Here is a 19511-nt window from a genome sequence, read left to right on the forward strand (position 1 = left end):
CTGGAACTCACTCTGTAGACCAGGCTGGCCTCGAACTCAGAAATTCGCCTGCCTCTGCCTCCTGAGTGCTGGGATTAAAGGCGTGTGCCACCACGCCCGGCTAGGAGGTCACTTTGTAAGGGATGACATCACGCGGTCAAGAGAGAGGGGACTTTTGGAATGGGTCCCATTAACCACTTCACAAAATGACACTGCCTCCTTTTCCCCTGCCCCCTTCGAGACAGGGTCTCGCGTATCCTGAACTGGTTTCAGGTTGACGGTGTAACTGAAGATGACTTTGAAAGTCTTGTCCTCCTGTCAGCCCTACCATGCCCAGTTTATGAGATGTTGGAGACTGAGCCAAGAACAACTTAACTAGATAATAACAGGCAAGAACCTATTATTGATCATATTACTTTGTGCTTCTATTGCTTGGCTTTACTTAGAGGCCTGAGACCTAATTCTAGTAATTCTCCTCTTTCTGCCCTTCCACCAACCTTTGCAAGTGTTGGGACCCAACCCAGGGCACGTTAGACAAGTGCTCTACCACTGAAGTATCATCGCCCCCTCTTCTGCTTATCTATGCTACTCAACCATGATTTGGTTGCCAGCACCTACATGGCCCCTAACAGTGGGTCTGTAACTCCAGTTCCGTTGGATCCAGTGCCCTCTTCTGGCCTCTGTGGGCATAGCGTGTGCATAGCGCACAGGCATTAACATGCAGGCTGAACACCCAGACATGAAAAGTAAAACTAGAGATGTAGATTTAGAATGTCGAATCTCACTTGCAAGAACACTTTAGGAGTACATTTGCAATTCATACATCACATGAACCATCCCTGCAGGTAGGAGGGACAGACAGTGACCCCGGCTCATCAAGTAAGGGTCACAGGGTGACGCGAAAGCGCACAGTGTGATTTTGAACTTGATACTGTGGGCTACTTAGGTGAATGGGCTGCCTTGTGATTTACTGAACTAGCCGGGCCGCGAGGGTTCTTGTAGCTCTAAGAGTTACCATCCCAGCGTAACGGCAATGTTTCACATCCAGGCTCTTCACCTCTTAACTTCTTCCGGCCAGAGACCTCATTTTCTATTTCCTTCAGGTCATGGGAAGTAGTGAAGTGACACGGAAAAGTGAGGAGGAATTCAGCTTGCTTATGCTGAGTCAGGTGCTGGAAGCAAAGAAGCATAGAACATCTGTACCGTGCAGCGAGGGCTGCAACTGGCATCCAGTCCGCAGACAGACTGGGTTTGTGAGTCAGTTTCCTGCATCCTGTGGTGTCCAGAGGAAGACCCGCCAGCAGCAGCTGGGCCTGTGAACAATGGTCACTTCCTGCAGTCAGTGTATGTGGGGAAGGACCCCAAGGGCCACTCAGGGTTCAGGTGAAGTCCTCTGGGGTCAGCTAATATAGACAGTTTCTTTTCTCTTTTCTTTTCTTTTCTTTTCTTTTCTTTTCTTTTCTTTTCTTTTCTTTTCTTTTCTTTTCTTTTCGAACCTATGATGGAGACTTTGTAAGTGAAGAGATTAAATGACTGAGTTGTGCCACAATGGTTAGAAACTTGCACTAATACTGACTTCATTTCGTCAACTGAAAAAGCGGCAATGTCATAGAAGTGTGACATAGTTCACATCTCTGTACTAATGCATTTATCCATAGCATTCGTAGGCTAATAATGGTAGTGAACCTGTACACGGGATTTGCTATTTGGTGTATCAATGTTTCATACATATTCACTGATTTGTGTGTATTCAACTACGTGGAGAGTTTAGTATCCTCATGTTTAATGCTAATTACAAGCTAGTATATGATTGTTCCACATCAGAGAGGAGAGCATGCGACCAAAAAGGAACAAGGAAGACAAAGTTAGCGGTAGCCAGCAGCAAACAGTCAACCTGCATCCAGGGATTTCTGTGCTGTTGTTCTCATAAAGAGCCACATCTGCTGCAATGGAAAACACCGAGAGAGACGCACAGACGCATGGGTTCTCTGTGTCCGGGGGCTGCACCGGACAGGATGAACAGAGACTGCTGACCCTGGGCTTCCCTCTCCTTCTAGAGGATCCCGGGCTGGTTCCTGGTGTGAAATAACGGACAGATAGGGTGTCAGCAGCCGGGCCAGAAAGCTGGGATTGGGTAGTGGCTTCCTGTAGTAACAGGCGCTGGCTGGCTGCCCCGAGTGAGCGAGCGAGTGAGCAAGCTCTCTGGCGGTGGCTGCTGAGGAGGTGGGTGGGAGACAGCTGTGCCTAGCACTGCAGGCCACATCGGCTCCCAGAACACCAGCCCCTCCATGGAACCTGCTGAAGAATGTTCTGCCTGAAAGGTGAGGGGGCTTTGGGAAAGCCGTCATTTGAGCCATAGGGTTGGGTCCACTGCAATTAGAATTTGAGGGAGTTTAGTTAAGTATGAAAGTAAAAAAGGCATTGTTCTTTTTTGTTTTTTCTTTTTGGTTACAAGCAGGAAGAAAGACCTCCTGCTGGAAAGATGGAATTCTTTCAGACAGAAAGATTTCTCTGTTCCATTGCGTTTTGTATGCATTGTTCTCTCATAGACAAAAGTGGTTAAAAGTTGAAGATAAAGAGTTGTTTTTTTTTTTTTTTTTAAATAAGTTCCATAATGTAAGAATTGTTTAGTGCTGTACTGTGAGTCCTAGAGGAGACATTTTTTCCCCATGTTAGGAATCACTCCTGCACAGAATTACAATAGAGCAGAAGGGTGGAGGGGGGGAATTCCATTGCTTCCAGTCTTAGTTCCATGAACTCAGAAATTAAGCCAGTTTTACTGTAGAAGGCATGTCTTGCTCTGGCCACATGTGAGTTATGGCTTCCTCAGTATTCGAACACAACGAGCAACTGAGCATTTGTGGTGATTCCTGGATAACGTGTGATCTTCTTTGTTAGTCAGTTACTTTGGCCTTGAAGATTGTCTTTCTTCCAGCTCTTGTCACGGTCTCAAGAACTTTGGTTGTGTGATAACGTGCTTTTTTTCTGTGAGATTGTCGAAATGAAATTGTCTCTACGCTGAATTTCCTTGGAGCTGAAGCAGGCTATGACGCTCATGTCTTTCTGTGTGTGTAATTCTGGTGATGCTAAACTCTTGACAGCCTTTCAGTCTTGTGAGAGAAGGTATTCCTGCCTTGTTTGCTGTGCAGGCCACTCCTTTGTCCTTAGGCTGTTAATGGGGTGTGAGTTGTGGGGTGTCTGTCTTTGTGGTGTTCAGCTTAACTTTGCCACCTTAAAACTCGCCAGAGTCTTCTTCGTTCTACTTTAAGGTGGAGATGTTTGTTGATATACCAGGTGCAGAGTTGACCAAATTGAGGGGACAAGAATGAAAAGAACACATTTTTTTCTTCTCTAACATTTTATTTATTTATTTATTTATTTATTTATTTATTTATTTATTTATTTATTTAAACATGGTGTCTCTGTGGTTGTCCTGATACTCCATATACCAGGCTGGCCTTGAACTCCAAGATCCACCTGCCTCTGCCTCCTGGGTGGTAGGATTAAAGGCGTGTGCTATCACTGCCCAGCCTTGATTAATTCTCACAATAAAGAGTGGATTTCTCCGGACACTTAGTCCGAATGAATTTGAATATTCCTAAAAAGTAATTTTTGATCAAGAGAATTATGAGCTCTGGTGAAATTGCTTCCTTTAAACTTATTTTCTTTTGGGGGGGAAAAAGTGTAGGAAGTCAACAATATTATTGGATAAAAGAACATGCCATCTTGGTGTACTCTCCACAGGGCAGCTGATGTCATGACATAGTTCAGAGTTAAGGATTTGCAGTTGAATGCAGGTGTGAACTTGCCTAGAGCCTCAACTTGTTTTTCTTCTCTCCTAACAGCAAATTTACTTTATTAGAGAATTGATCAATATACCACAGACTCAATTTCATAGTCAACTTAGGACAGGTTTAAGACTTGAGTATGGCATACAGTGACAACTAAGTGCTTTGATGTTAAAGTGTGTGTGTGTGTGTGTGTGTGTGTGTGTGTGTGTGTGTGTGGTGTGTGTGTGTGTATAATTTGCCTGAGCAGAGTGAATAAAGCCCCCCTTTGGATCTCTAAGCATCAAACTACGGATAATCCACACTCTTCCGTGATTTACAGCCCGCCAATGCGCAGTAATGCATTGCAGCTAGCCATTTGTGTCCCTAGTGAGGTAAACCCATAGCAAAGTAGGATTAAACGCAGGAAGATAAGGGTCACCTGTTGGTGGCTGGTGGCCTCACTTTGGAAAGAGCAGTGCTTTCAATAATTGGTTTCTTTCTATTGCTAGCTGTAGGCTTGAGGCATTGAGTATGAAAGTGTGATTAACATTGACCTTAAAGGAAACTTGATTGCTTTTTTTGTTTGTTTAAATTATGTTCCTGTGTATTTCTCGTAATTGCTAAAAGAAAACATTCTAATCAGATAGCCTCCCTCCCACATTGACGCAATTTTCCTTTTCTTGAGGCTGTTTTTTTTTTTTTTTTTTTTCTGAAGTCATGTTTTCTTGGCTTTCTGTCAATTTTGTGCTAGCAAATGTCTATAGAAGAAGTTACCTTTGCCACTACTACCGGACTAGTAGCATACAGTTATTCTGTATCACTGATAGGTTCTTTAGTAAAGTGAGTCACTGTTTGCTGTCACCACTGAAGTATCTCAGTATATCCACCCCACCCAAATTGATTTGTCTGAGAAGCATCTGAGCTCCTAGTCCCTGGGGAAGTTCTGCCAAGGCCCCCGTGGTAGACAGATGCACAGCAGAACTAACGTACCTGTATAATCCGGTCAATGATCCATCAAGGTCCAAAAGGGGAGTTTCTAGCTGACGGAACAATATAAGTAATAACAAGCTACCGGTGTTTATCACATAAGCGTATTGTCACAGATGACTGTCTTCAAAAACCAGAATTAAATATTTACCACCCAAATCACAAGGGATACCAGTTATCTCTAAGATGGTTAAAAAACAGAAATTTATTAAATATGGTACACTAACTTTCATCTTTATAAATATTATCTTTAACTGCTTTTCCCACGTGGGGCAGATGTTTTAAAAATATTCGAATCCACCACAGACTGATGTCTCATAAGCATTCCGTCACGCGCAATGTGATGTCACTACAATATCACTCACTTGCTTCTTGGACTTTAGCAAAGTCTTGTCCTTGTAGTGCTGGCAGCAGAAAACACCTGTATTAATTAATTCATTAGCCCGACATATGAAATCAAGGTATATTATATTGTCTTGGCACATAAGCGCCTCTACCCATCTGAAACATTCTCTGAGGGAGAGAAGAGAAGGGGGATCAGAATTCTCAGGAAGCTAAGGGAACTTTCAGGGCTTAGAAAAGGGTGAGATTTGGCAGGGGAGAGGGGATGGCTCAGTTGGTAAAATGCTTGCCTTGCAAATTCGAGGTCCTGGGTTTGGATTCCCGGAACCCTTGTAAATGCCATACAGCAAGTCTATAATCCCAGCCCTTCAATGGCATGGTGGGGGTGGGGGTGGGGGTGGGGGATGAAAACAGGAGAATCCCTGCAAGTTTACAGGCAAGCTAGCCTGTCCCATGTAGCAACAATGAGAGAAACTTGTCTCAAGAATGGTGAGAAGAGCAAACTAGAAACTAAGGCTGTCCTTTGACCTCCACTTAAGCTCTGTACATACCCACATAAACATAAGTAAGCTCTTTCATCATAAACACACACACACACACACACACACACACACACACACACAATTACAAGGTTCTGAAGGCCTCTCCTCAAGGTTGTGTGTGTATGTGCCTGCGCATTAAGCAAGCCTGCGAGGTGTGTGTGCGTGTGGGTGCATGCGTGTGCGTGCGTGCACGTGTGGGTGTGCGTATGCGTGTGTGCGCACGCGCGTGTGTGTACGCGCATGTGTGCGTGCACGTGCATATGTGTGCGCATGCGCACATATACACATGTATATGTGTGTGCACGTGTGTGTGTGTGTGTGTGTGTATGTGTATGCACGCGTGTGCACGTGTGTAGCTATTATTGGGGAAGAGGAGACTCTTAGGTGGAATAGCCTACAAAGCAAGCTGGGCAGAAGGCTCTAACTAAGGATGTAGCTTTTTGTGAACTGTCACCCATGCTGGAATGGACTTTTCAGTGATACAGCTAGTTTAGAGTCCCAGTAACTGGTCCATCGAGTTAGACTTGGGTACAATTATTTCTTTGGTTTGTCATCAGTCCCCTTTCTGGGCTGAATGTGAGCTCTTTCCCAGTGAAGCATATAACATGATTCTAGGAGAGAGTCTTTTCTTGACTGGGGGACTTGAATATTCCATTTGTTGTAACCATATTCCACCAGATCCTGCTTGTTTCCAAGAGACCTTCTCTGTATGGTACTCGGTGGTTTTTGTGTTGTGTGGATGTCAGTCAGTTAATTAGGGCCCACTCTAATCTCTTGTCTAGCCTCATTTTCACTGAATATACCTGCAAGAACCTATTTCCAGGTAAGTCCTGCCTTGAAGTTCTGGTGGACATGAATTCTGAGAGGGCACCATAGAAGCCAGCAAGCAGAACAGATCGTGCATAAACTCTGCCAACTGAGAATGCTTTATCAGAGATATGCTAGTGGTTTGCTGTGGCTGCCCAACACCGCCGCTTGGAGGATGCTTCTGAAATCTGACAATGCACGTTTAAGGCCAGTTTGTACATAGATGGATTGGGAATCTACTCAAGTCTGCCATGCAAAATAAAAAAGTTGTCTCTTTAGATCCATTGCACGATTCTGTCCTTCATGAACCTTTTATCCTGTTGAGAAGGGAAAAACAAAACTGAACTTAAGTTCTCTGCAGTCAGCTCTGTGTGAGCCAACTTTAAACAATTGCATTAGATAGCTCAGGCCCTTGGATGGTTCACCGTTCACAGTCCTCTTGTTTATGTTATTCTGGAGTTACTAAAGTAATTCAATATGTTAAAAAAGGATGTTGATTTGGGAAAGACAAATGCAGACTGTCCTGAAAATCAATTCCGTATTTAAGGTATACTGTGGGGCTGAAGGGGTTGAATTTTATATTTGCTTTCCCCCCTGGTTCTTAATTTCTTTTTTAAACACGGATTTTAAAGCAGGTACTGATGCAGGGCTGGCTTCTTTTCTTCTCAGCATTCGTGTGTCTTTCAAGTTTGATGGAGTGGGAAAGTTCTGAGCTCTGTGCAGTTGGGCGTGTCCCAGCTGCCTGCATGCTCCACATGGTAGAGTCTTGCCTGTCCTCTTTTCTGCTTCACGAGTTACGGATTTAGGAAAGCCTCTGGTTGTCTAATAATAGCAGAGTGTTGTGTTAGGGAGCAAGAGAACCGTCCTGAGCCATTTCAGGCATGTGCTGCTACTCCTTCGAGGGCAGCCCTGGTTGGAAACGGCGCCTATTCTTTCCTAGACACACTCCCTGGGATGAGGCACAGGCCCCATTACCAGTTGTCTTGTGTATGTTGCGTATGCAGAAGAATTCCTTAGATTCTTTTCTTGGCAGCATTTAGAAACCAATGTCAGGAATCAGAAACAGATTTGTTGGTTTGTTTTTTTTTTTTTCTGTGCTGGAACAAGTGCATTTTTCAAGTGTGCTAGCAAGCAGCCATTTGCTTTGCAAGGTCCCTCGCTACCCCCACCCCCCACCCCTTTGTTTGAGACAGTCTCACTGTGATGGCCTTAAACTCACATTCCTCCTGCCCTGCCTCCTCCTGAGCACTGGGATTTTAGGTGAGTACTATGCCCAGCCCTGCCCTTTCTTCACTCCAGTAATGAACCATCAAGCAGGCATTAAGCAAAGCGCCTGTTGTCTTCTTCACTGATTCTTAGCATCATTTGAAGGCAGGGGAAGCTAAACAACTGGTATTCTGGGCATTTTACTGTCACACATTCAGAATTTGGGTGGTATATAAACTAGCAGTATCTCTGGATGCTTTAGACCATCTCTCTTAAAGTGCCTCTCATTCTTTCACTGGTTTAAAAACTGCCTGGGATTAGCAGCCAGTAGTAATCTATGTCTACCAAGGGGAATTCTTCACATCTGTAATTTAAATTAACACTTTTAATAAATACTCGCATATGATTTCACATTTCTTTTTTTTTTTTAACATTTTTTTAAAAATTTACTTATTTACATGAGTATACTGTCTCTCTTCAGACACACCAGAAGAGGGCATCAGATCCCATTACAGATGGTTGTGAGCCACCATGTGGTTGCTGGGAGTTGAATTCAGGACCTCTGGAAGAGCAGTCAGTGCTCGTAACTGCTGAGCCAACATCTCTCCAGCCCTGCTGTCACATTTCTAAAACTGGAGAGAAGCAGGTAGAGCCATATCTGTAAATGTGACGGTTAAAGGGCAGGCCTGGTCCCCTCACTGAGCAGAACGCGCAGTGGGATGATCTGGGAAGTGCTACCCATAGGGCTGAAAGGGCAGTTGCTGGCTTTGCTGCACCAAGTGCACAAGGCTTGAGATCTGTCTTTTGTAGTTCCTGCCTTGTGCAAAGACAAAGCTAGGGATCTTTGGAGGAACCAAAGCAAGCGACTTTAGTTACTGAAAGCCTTGGCAAAGATGGGCTTTGCCTTCCTCACTGTGTAGAGTAGGAGGACCCTGAATTAACTCCTAATTCCACTTCCTTTGTGATGGAATTATAGATGGGTGCTGTCATACCCATTCAATTTTTGCCATCCTGGGTATAGAACCTAGAGCCTTGTAAATGCTAGGCAGACAAGGGAGCTATATCCATATCTCTCTTTTAACTTGTGATTGTTTTCCTTTCTTTGCTGGTGTCAGTGGCCAAACTTTCTTTTGATTACTTTCTGTGGAAAAGACCTGAACAGCACACAGTGAGCTATTAGGAGTGGTGAACTGTGATGTCATGGACCTGAGTTTATATTTACACAGACAGTCATTTCCCCAAAGACTCCATACTTGTTCCAGTGACAAAAACTGCAAGGCAGAGCTTTGGAAACCTCAGGAAAGCGATCTTTTGTGATGGGAAGAGGCCGTGGGTCCCTTACTGTTTCATCCCACTGAGCAGCAGTCTAGTGCCAGCTTCCTTTGCTGCCACTTAAACATTCAAACCAAAGTTATAACAAACAAATCTTGGTGTGGCAGCTCAAGCCTATAATCTTGGCACCGGGGAGGTGGAGCCAGGAGAGTTTTAGATTCTGAGAGGGCTCTGAGTTACATAGTGAGTTCCAGGCCAGCCTGAAGGATCCAGGCCCAAACAGTAAAGTTGTGACAGGCAGTTATTTGGAGGACAAGTGGGAGCAGGAGGAATTGAGACCTGAGGCGTCATCTTGAGAGAGAGAGATGGTACAGGGTGCAGAGGGGTACAGGGTGCAGAGGAGCCTCCTGGGAGCCAGACTGGCACCGCCCAGGAAGGGAGGAGATGGCTAGGGAGGCTGGATTACATTAGAAGCAGAGAGTAGTGACTTTTCTGCCATCCTGTCACTTTTGGAAAATTAGAAAAGGGAGCCAGCAGGTGCTGGTTACAGGTGAAGGCATGGCAGAAGAAAATGGAGACTGTAAAAACATACCTAAGACCCAGGGACAGTGACATTGCATCCTTCCTCCCAAAGCCATGCTACATTTTCTTCTCCTTCGAGCAGACCCTTGTCTCATTTTAACTGGACAAAAGACGTTCTGGTCCATCCTTTCTGGGTATGTAGTAGAGTAGCAGAATATTCAATATTTTCATGCATAAAAGCCCAATATTATCCCAGGAGAGCTCACTTTTATGGATCTAGATTTATTATCCAGAACGTTTTGTCATTCCTGAAACCCGTGAAATCCATCAAGTTTAACACAAACGCTTTGATAAGGTGTTGGGTATGAATGCTAATTTACTGATATTGATGACCGATCACCATGTGCCAAATAGCGTCCACACCTTCTTCAGGAAAGCCTCTGACTTGTGTCCGTGTCCGATGCGCTGGCCCCACCCCCTGGCCTGTATCTCTTTAGGCCTTAAGACTTCTGACTGTGTTCTTGTCCATCCTAGAGGTGCACTTGCTCATACCAGAGCTTGGGGGTTCTTCTTTCACCAAGACTGACCGTGGAGCAAAGTCAAGGAAGAGTTTTAAAAAGGGCTCCTTGCTAGTCATGACCCAGATATGTTAAAATGACTAACCTCCATTAGTGAAGGAGCATCAGGAAATCTCAAGTCTGTCCTTTATCAGATAACTTTAGTTCTTTGAGGGATAAGTTCCTAAGCCACTGTCAATCTAATATAACACTGGCGATGCAATAATAGTTTATATAGAAACCGGGCATTTTTGTATAAAGTACACGATAGTTCTATTTAAGCTTGACCCAGCCATTCTAAGCAGAGGATTAGAGCCACTTTGGACTTGTGAAAGTGAAGGCTGTTTTGTGGCATGGTGTGCAGATCTGCTGTGCCCATTGCAGCACATTTAGAGCAGCCTTTACGAAGTTTTCTGGACTCTGAGTTGTATAAATACATCCAGATGAAGCCAAAGTCTCACAAGTTGAATATCCTGGCAGAGAGAGGGGTGTTAAAGTAGAACAATACTCTGAAGTTCATGTAAGCTGGAAGAGTCTCCTACTGGTTCTCTCCCTGCTCCAAAGGAAGTGTTTGCTGCCACAGCAACTGAAACAAAACCTTTCATTTTTGGAACTGTTTCCTGGCAGAACAAATACTTGATAAAAATTTAAAGCGAGCTTTGGAATGCTCAGATGGTGCCTTTTATAAAAAAAGTGCTTTTTTTTTTCTTTTTTTTTTTTTTTACAAAATCTCTCCACAGCCAGATGAGAGGAATGTGCGGGTGGATAGTTTAAGTCTTACCTATATAGGCTGAGTGCTGTGCTGAGGGACTGCTAATGAGCTCTTTTTGACCTGGGGGTTATTTTCTGTATTATTTCTGTTGATAACTGCTAGCCTGCCTTGCATTTGAGGAAAATGGCAAGTGAGCTTTCATGTTAGCAAATCACAATGTATGTTTAAAACAGTAGGTTGAACATCCTCAACAGAAAACCGCATGCTTATAGATCCAAAACAGTGGAAAATTCCACACATGTCATCATTGGTTTGGTTACAGTCAAAAACACTGGTGGCACTCAAAATCCTATACTGTTACTTTTAGGCCACGAATGTACAGGTGTACATGAACAGCTGAGTTTTTTGCTTAGAATGTCTCATTTCTTAACTATGCCACCAGCCCTGGCCTTCAAAAGTAAAAATCAAATCAAATCAAATCAAATCTGAGCTGCTTTTGATCCTGAGCATCTTGGGACCAAAACCTGTCACATACATGAAGAGATGGCTTTAGTGTGTGTCTGTCTGAAATCACAGCATTTATACATTCTGTAAGGGTTGGATACCAATGAGTAACTTTTGATAACTTCCAGCGAGTCAAATATAAAATGTCAGTTTGATATTTGTCGTTGGTTTTAGGATTGAGTTTGCAAGGCCAGTCCCTCTCATGACAGTTTTGTGTTATCTTTCCCACGCCTGTGATGCTAAGCCTGTTGTCTCTCCTGCTGCTCGAGATGATGGTGTTGCTGTGGCAAATACTATCGGCCTTTTTCTCCTTTTCTGACTTAGGATGCCAGTCTTCCTGAGGTTAGGGTGTCATAGTTGTTCCCTAGAGCTCACTTGTCTCCATGAAACTGTAGAATGGATCCAGTGTTGAACTGATATTTGAAAAAAAAAGGTAAGGTTTCCATTAGCTGGGAGGAGCTGGAGGCCCCTAAGACAGATGGGGTCCCTTTGGTATGTACTGTGCCCAGAATTCTCCAGCCTGCTCATTTGATGAGATCCTTTTCTTTAATTTCTTCCCCTTTCAGTTTTGGAAAGTGACTTTTAAGTTCGGTGCCTCCTGATGAATACCCAGCTACCTTGACTTGGGCCTCAAGTCAAGGATTCTGAGTGGGCTAGACCGTATGGATGCTCTGCAGAGAAACAAGAGTCATTGTGGGAGGGGAGTGGTGCTTGGTGTGTCAAGTTAAGGATTTTCTAGTCAGGACAGAGAGTCCTGTGTGTAGATAATCCAGTATTTTTGTGTGGCCCCAAAGTTTGTATCTGTAGTCTCCACTCCTCTGTGAAGCTTCCTGTGCAGCCAGCCAGCCAACTTCTCCGTGCAGTGACCTCTCTTCCCTCATTGGAAAGGCTTCTGTTGGCCAGTTCTCTATTTTAACAGTGCCCGTCACAGACCAAAGCTAAGTCATAGGTGGACTACAGTGCTTTCTACTTCAGAACTTGTCTGCATCTGATCCTACAGTACGGAAGAAAAGAAAAAGGGTTCACTGCCAGAACTGCAGTCCCCAGTGAGCCATGTTCTTGTCTGGTGCTCGTGGAAGGTATGTCTTTAAAGTGACTTCATATTTTCCTAAAATGTGAGAGGACAAAAAAAAAAAAAAAAAAAAAAAAAAATCACTCCATTCCATCCCATTCTGTCGTTGGGAGTAACAGACTAAATGCTAAACGCAGCTACAGAGATTTTCCCTTTGGGCTTTATTAACTTAGTTTAATAGAGTTCCTGTTGGAATCTTGAAAATTTAATTCTAGTGATTTTATTGATGGTGATCCAGTTAGGACAAATAATAGGTGTGTGTGTGTGTGTGTGTGTGTGTGTGTGTGTGTGTGTATCTAAATTAGAAAGCAAACTTTTTAAAATGCTTAACAGCTCAGATAGGTTTATGCATGGCCATAGGGTTCAGGTAGGTTTGTGTTCAGATGACAAATGTCCTCTCATGGGCAGGACAGGACCTGATGACTTTTTCTTCACTAGCAGCATTTAGATGGAGGGCAGGCTCCACCTTGGCTCATGGAGTAGGGTTCATGTGTTCTTTGGGCCTGTACTGGCTAGTTTTGTGTCAACTTGACACAGGCTGGAGTTATCACAGAGAAAGGAGCTTCAGTTGGGGAAATGCCTCCACCAGATCCAGTTGTAATGCATTTTCTCAATTAGTGATCAAGCAGGGAGGACCCCTTGTGGGTGGTGCCATCTCTGGGCTGGTAGTCTTGGATTTATAAGAGAGCCAGGGAAGGCAAGCCAGTAAAGAACGTCTCTCCATGGCCTCTGCATCAGCTCCTGCTTCCTGACCTGCTTGAGTTCCAGTCCTGACATCCTTTGGTGATGAACAGCAATGTGGAAGTGTAAGCTGAATAAACCCTTTCCTCCCCAACTTGTTTCTTGGTCATGATGTCTGTGCAGGAATAGAAACCCTGACTAAGACAAGGACTGAGACTACTTTATGTTGTGTAGAGGTGCTGAGAGACTTCGTTTTCCCCAGCAGGGGGTCAGTAGGTCCCTCCAAGGCTTAGCTCATCAACTGAACCAAGAAAAGTCTCTATGGATACTTGCCCATTAAAGGAATGGCATATTTAAAGGATATTAACCATTGCTTTCAATGAACGTAATTTCTTTTGAAAATAGAGTAAAATATAAAAGCAGCCTTGCTATTCTCAACAGGTCTAAAAGTACCAGAAGCAGGGAGTAAATCAAGAAGCACTGTCATTTTTTTCTGGATCTTTTGTTGTTGTTGTTGTTGTTGTTTTGTGAGTCTTACTTTCTAGAACAACCCAGTAGAAAAATCTAGTGTCATCCCAGGGAAGAGGTGGAGGATAAAGAGTTTTGTCATCCTTGGCTATGTTGGGAGTCTAAGACCAGCTTTGGCTGCAGGAGAACCTGGAGGGAAGGAAGTAGAGAGGGAGGGAGGAAGAGAGAGGAACATATTAATCACTGGTTACTGGAGTCATAGTTACAGGAAGAAGAGCTGGTAAGAGAGTCAAGGGAAAATAGATTAATGGGTTTCTAGGAATCCTGGTGTTTGAGCAAAGAAGCCTGGGCTTTGTGGCGATGGAGAGACATGACCCAGGTCTGCCCTTGGTCTGTGAAGTGCCTGTTTAATGAAGAGGCAATAGATCAGAGTTGGGGAAACAGTTAATAGAAATATGGGGTAATTTTCTCATGAAATAATCACTTAAATATGAAATATTTACATGTAATTTCTATTTGAAATGTTATTGTAGCCTTATTTCACTAGGTCTTTTGTCCCTTGTTCTGTGTTTTTAGATCTCCTGGATACTTTTGTAGGGCTCCACTCTAGGCATATCCTTTTGTTTTTTTCATTGTATTATTTGTTCTGTTTTCCTCTATAAAAGCATCTACAACCTGGCTGTGGCCATCTCTGTCTGCATTGGGTACCAAGCAAATGAGCTGCTTATTATGCAGGGCCCATCTCAGAGAGCACCAAGAGGTGTTCTTTTCATATCTATTAAGTGCCTGGGTGCTTAGTTCATTTCCCTTTCCTGTGGACATCAAAAATTATAGGAACATCGGGCCTCTGATGTAGGTTCTGTTTACAGCTTTTGTCTTAAAACTAGATCGATTATTTCAGTGCCCAGTTGAGATCTTACTTAGTCATGAAAGGGTTTTCATTTGCCGTGGTGGTATACTTCTATAATCTAGTACTCAGAGGCAGAGGAAGATTATGAATTCAAGGCCACCCTGGGGTACATAGGAAAGCCTTCTCTCTCTCTCTCTCTCTCTCTCTCTCTCTCTCTCTCTCTCTCTTTGTGTGTGTGTGTGTGTGTGTGTGTGTGTGTGTGTGTGTGTGTGTATTACTATATCTCCCTTCAAACATTAAAAACGAGCCTAAGCGCGTCTCTGAGATTATAAGACCTTCTCATGTGATGCAGAAGACCTTTAACCTAAGAATCAGAATGCTTCTGATCATGGGTCTAGCTTAGCATTTACTGATGTCGAAGAAGTTACTTAACCACTCAGAGCTGTATCTCTCTTCTACTAAATAGAGATAACTGTCCTGCCTAGCCGCTGCAATGATTTTCATGGGATATAAAAAGAGATAAGATGCGTAGAATGTGACTGGAGACTAGGAACCTTCTCTTCTATTTCCTGCTTATGCTGCCTTGCTTGTAGATAGAATCCACGCCTCCCCCATTGTGCAAGTCAGCACTGCCTTAAGTTGTGGTCACTTTAGGGATTAAGGTTGCAACATGGGAATTTGGGAGGAGACAGACTTTGATTCCATTTCCATGTAATTGGTTTGTTAAATCAGATGATCTGTATGCGTTCTCTTACATTGATGAATATAAGTAACTGAACATTTTTTATTCCTCTGCCTGTTGTAATGGGTAATGTTTTTGGCCTCCATAATCTTTGTCTCTTGGTATCGTGCCTTGTTAACATGGTATACTGTATGGTGAAGAGAGGCTTTGCAGATGTAAGAACAACTTTACAAGTGAGTGATTAGCCTGGACTATCCAGGCCAACCTGGTGTAGTCACAGAATCATTTAAAAAGGAGAGTTACTTCCAGCTGATGACATAGGGGAACATTGAGAGACTGAGTCTGAGAAAGAGTCAGTGTGCTGGTGTTCGAAGGAGTTGGGCTCTAGGAAGTCAAGAGGAGGGGTCTGGTACTGACCTGAATACCAGTGGGATAGCTCCTTTTTCCTGGCTCTCAGGTCACTCCTTGCTATAGGCCTGTAAGACTACCCACAATCCCAACCGAGCCGGTGGATCACCACCTTACTGGAATGTGGATGACAAAGGGATATTATTTCAAGGTGCCAAACTCATGGTAATTTGGTATTAGAGTATGTGGCTTTCATAAAGACAGCACTGATTGCGAATGGCCTGTTTTAGAGGCAACAGAAAATGAAAACATCAAATGAACTATAAATGAGTTCAGGGAAGGGATTGTCTTTCCTCGAACCCTTCTGTTAGGAAGATCTGACTTCCGCAAAGCCTTAATATTGAATCTCTGACAGACAATAAATTGAATGCCCATCCTGACACCTGTGTGAGGCCCTTATTTATGGATGATCAAAGATCTTTCCATAACTTTTGAAATATCAAGGCAAGAGTGTGTCTTGGACCTCTGTGGGTTTCCATGAAAACCAAAGACATCGTTTGCTATTATTTGCTGACTTTGTTCAGGAAAGTCAACAATAATAAATCAAAGGACTGGTGATTGTTTTATATCAAAGGCTCATTCTCAATATCTCCAAACGATTTGTTGGAGCATGTTTGAGATGCAGCACTGTTTTTCTTATGTTGCGCTCTGAGAGCCAGGCTTTTTTGTCAAGGGGCCCCCTTTCAGACCTCAAATGCTTAAAACATACTAATCTCTTGTCATTCAGACACACATTTGATTTTTTACCCCCGTTCAGAAACATTAACAGAACTTTCTTACTGTAGCATTCAAAGCCATTCATTTAAATTGTTATAAACAGGATAGGCCAAGTCTTTGGCAGTCCTGAAACAGTCAACTTAGTATCAGGGCAAAGAACAGCTCTGTCTGTGTCAGATGGCGATGGCAGCTAGACGTAAACATAATTCATAACTCCCACTCACGTTCGCACCTTTGTAGAAATCAGGTGACTCCTGCACACATTTTAAAGGGCACAATCAGGAATGACTCCCCTGAAAACCCCAGAAAACCATTTGAATAACAAGTGACATTTAAGACAGGTTGGGACTACACCAGGGTTATGAAAACATACATGGTTGGTTTTTTTTTTTTTCCTTGCTTGTAACAAATTAGACAACTAATCCTCACTTTTGAAATGAGCTTATTATAGAGCGATATAGTGTGTGTGTGTGTGTGTGTGTGTGTGTGTGTGGCTGAGCTCGAACCCAGGACCTAGTATGTGCCAAGCATGTGCCCCACCACTTAGCTTCAGCTCCTGCACATCAGTTTGTCATTTAGGCAGGGTATGCATCTTCCCACCTCCCCCAAGGCACCTCTCTCTTAGCAGAATTATTTCTCCCCCAGAGAAGCCCCTGTGCGCCTTTCGATGTGACGGCCACATTGCCTGGTGTCTGTCTTTCTGGTTCTTTCCTGTTCAGCACTCTTGATAACACAGACCTGCTTTGAATGCCACCCCCGCACCCCCACCCCAAGACCATTCTATCTCTTCCCTCTGAATAGAAACCGGCATATCCGTTCTTCTAGTCTGCCACCCTCCTTTATTTCTCTGTTACTAGAATGACTCTCTGAGTATCAGGGATATATTTAAAAAGTAATGTAAGCTATAAAGTCTTGGTATTTAGGGCTTATCATGTAATCATCTGGAATTATGTTTACTTATACAGCCTTATAATTATGTCAAAATAGCTTGTTTTCTCTGCATAATTATCACATCCGAGTCTCGTGTGTATAATTCACTAGTTTCTACTAGATTTGAAAATATCCACTGGAACACAGCCCGTGTAGGAGAGGTACAGGCGGGGGTTGGGGGAGGGGCAGGAGTGGGATTTCTGATCGCTAATAACTTCGGCTCTGTCAGCAGAGGTACACGGCAGTGGGCAAGTCCAGCTCCTTTTATCTCTTAAATGGGTGGTCCCTAGCCCCTGAGAGCCTTAGGAACTTTCAATGGGGCAATGCAGTAGGCATGTCTGGAGCTTAGTCACACACAGTCCTTGTTAACCACTGTTTTTCTTGCTGTTGTATGCGTGTTAAGTGCTATATGGCCCCTGCACATCTGACGGTATTTGTCACACTGCAGTGCCAAAGAGGCTCTTTTCATCTTGGGTTTTCTGTTTCCTAAGTGGATTGGCATGGGCCAGAGTGGGCACCCCTTTCTCTTGACCGTTCATATGTAAATGTCCCCGCAAATGGCAGGACAAGGTAATCCTGCCCCCCTGACTTGCCAGTTATCTTCAGCTATGACTTCAGCCCCTAGTCACGGATGTCAGTGAGGCTGCTGCCAGCCTCTTTTGTCATTTTTTTAGATTTTAAATAAAAAGAACCTCTCCCCTTTCCCTTTTGCCTTCCCTGGGTTAGATACTCAGAACCCAGTTCTGAGCCTGCCCAGTTCCAAGCGGTACTCCAACTACCAGAGATCTGCCCTCTGAGCTCTGGCGTCCCCTGATGGTTTCTTCCTTCTGTGTCTTCATGCAGTTTCCAAAATACAGAACTACAAAAGAAGCCCTTATTGGTGCAGAATCCAGCGTGCAGTCCCCCAGCCTCCCTCCCCCCCCCCCCCCCCGTCTTAACCGTCTGTGTCAACAGGTTAAGGAGGGGCGGCTGAAGAGCCTCCCCAGGGCTTTCCATGTTGCTTATACAGCTGGCTCGACTTGCTTTCTTGTTTAAACACTACAAAGCAAAGACAAAGAAGCTAATGTTAGACACATGACAGGGTGTAGTCCCTTTAAAGCCTATCTTCAAGTATCAAGCAGCAGGAGAGATGCCAGTGGAATTTTAAAAGCTAACAAGAATATCAGAGATGTATCCGGGGCCCCAGGTTGGGGCTTTGCTTGACATACAACCACGTGTCAGTTTATTTTAAAATTCGTTATTCTATAGAGTTAAAAAATAGAGGAAAAGGACATACTTAAGTACAAAAGCGCTTAGAAATGGTGGTAGAAAGTTTCATTTTAAAACTAATGGCAGGTGGCTCGAAGTGCAGTTTCAAACAATAACAGAGGGCTGGAAAACATAAGGTTTCATCTTGGGGGAAAAACATAAAGAATCCCAGTTATTGGGGAAATGTCAGCCTCACTGATAACTTGCCTTACTTACTTGAGAGAGTAGAGGGGAATGACCCTAGTGAAAGAGAAGATTGAGAGGAGATGTGGGAAAGCATGTCTTAATACAATAACTTTAGAGTGTATTACATCTTCATTTTCACGATTATAATCATAGCCAAATATTTTCAAGTCCTTCCCCGTGAAAGTTTCTTTATCCAGTCCTGTGCCGATGTTAAAGCTTCCCTGTGTGTCCTGGTGTATATGGCCAGATAATCTTCCTTTCTTTTTTTGTACTATTGGTTTTGTATTTTGCAGCAAAGTACATACCCTGTTCTCGCACTTTAGCTTTTGGGTGAGTTCTATAGTGAACTTGTTAGAGTGAGTCCTTTCTGTCTCTCAGAGGCCAGAAATAGTCTCTTATCTGCACCACACAATATAGTGCCTAAAATAGAGCTTGGAGTTTATTAGTACAACCTTGCCATCACCAAGGTGAATGTGGAGGTGAAAAGCCCAAGGCCCAGAGGCCTGGAAGCTCTGTCTCGGTTTCACTGAGCAGTGTGAGGACTGGAAATTCCTTTGCTCACCCCAAGTTCCCCAGAGCTTGTATTCAGCCCAGTTACTACTTTATACACACTCTTTTTGAGACCCTTTCTTCCAGCCTTTTTTTTTTCTCCCTCAGCATTGATTACACAAGGCTTTGAAAATATTCAGATGATTATTAAGCCCCTTTTAAGCCTATTTCTGATATCTGTGGATGGATTCCTGATACTTTTTATAATCCATTTAATTAAAAGATTATGCGTGTGTGTCTTTGTGAGTGTATGCCTCACTGTGCAGTTAGCCGTGGAGGACAGAAGAAGGTGCTGGATTTCTGGAGCTGGAGTTACAGGTGGTTGTGAGCTGCCCAGTGTCGGTGCTAGAAAACTTGTGTTTTCTGGAAGAGCTATAAGCACTTTTAACTGTGAGCTGTCTCTCAGCCCCATGGTATATTTAATTTAAATTTATTTTTTTGCTTGTGTGTCCATCTGATAAGGACAAAAACCGTCTAAATCACTCTAGTGGTATTTCCTCTTTGGAAAGTCATATGGCAA

General features: G+C 43.6%; 1 protein-coding gene across 3 annotated transcripts in view; it reads left to right on the forward strand.

The window, feature by feature from the left end:
• Nhsl1 (NHS like 1) overlaps window positions 1-19511 on the forward strand; it is a 138567-nt gene that overhangs the window by 22328 nt on the left and 96728 nt on the right. The window contains exon 1 of one of the 3 annotated variants that reach the window (XM_029532957.1): window positions 2245-2300. The exons of the other annotated variants lie outside the window; for them this stretch is intronic. Within the exon in view, the coding sequence (XP_029388817.1) occupies window positions 2285-2300 (16 nt within the window). The 5' untranslated portion in view covers window positions 2245-2284. Of the gene's footprint in view, window positions 1-2244; window positions 2301-19511 lie in introns of those variants that run through there. 3 annotated transcript variants of the gene reach the window in all.

The sequence above is a fragment of the Mus pahari genome, chromosome 21, assembly GCF_900095145.1.
Source record: "Mus pahari chromosome 21, PAHARI_EIJ_v1.1, whole genome shotgun sequence".
Classification (NCBI taxonomy): domain Eukaryota; kingdom Metazoa; phylum Chordata; class Mammalia; order Rodentia; family Muridae; genus Mus; species Mus pahari.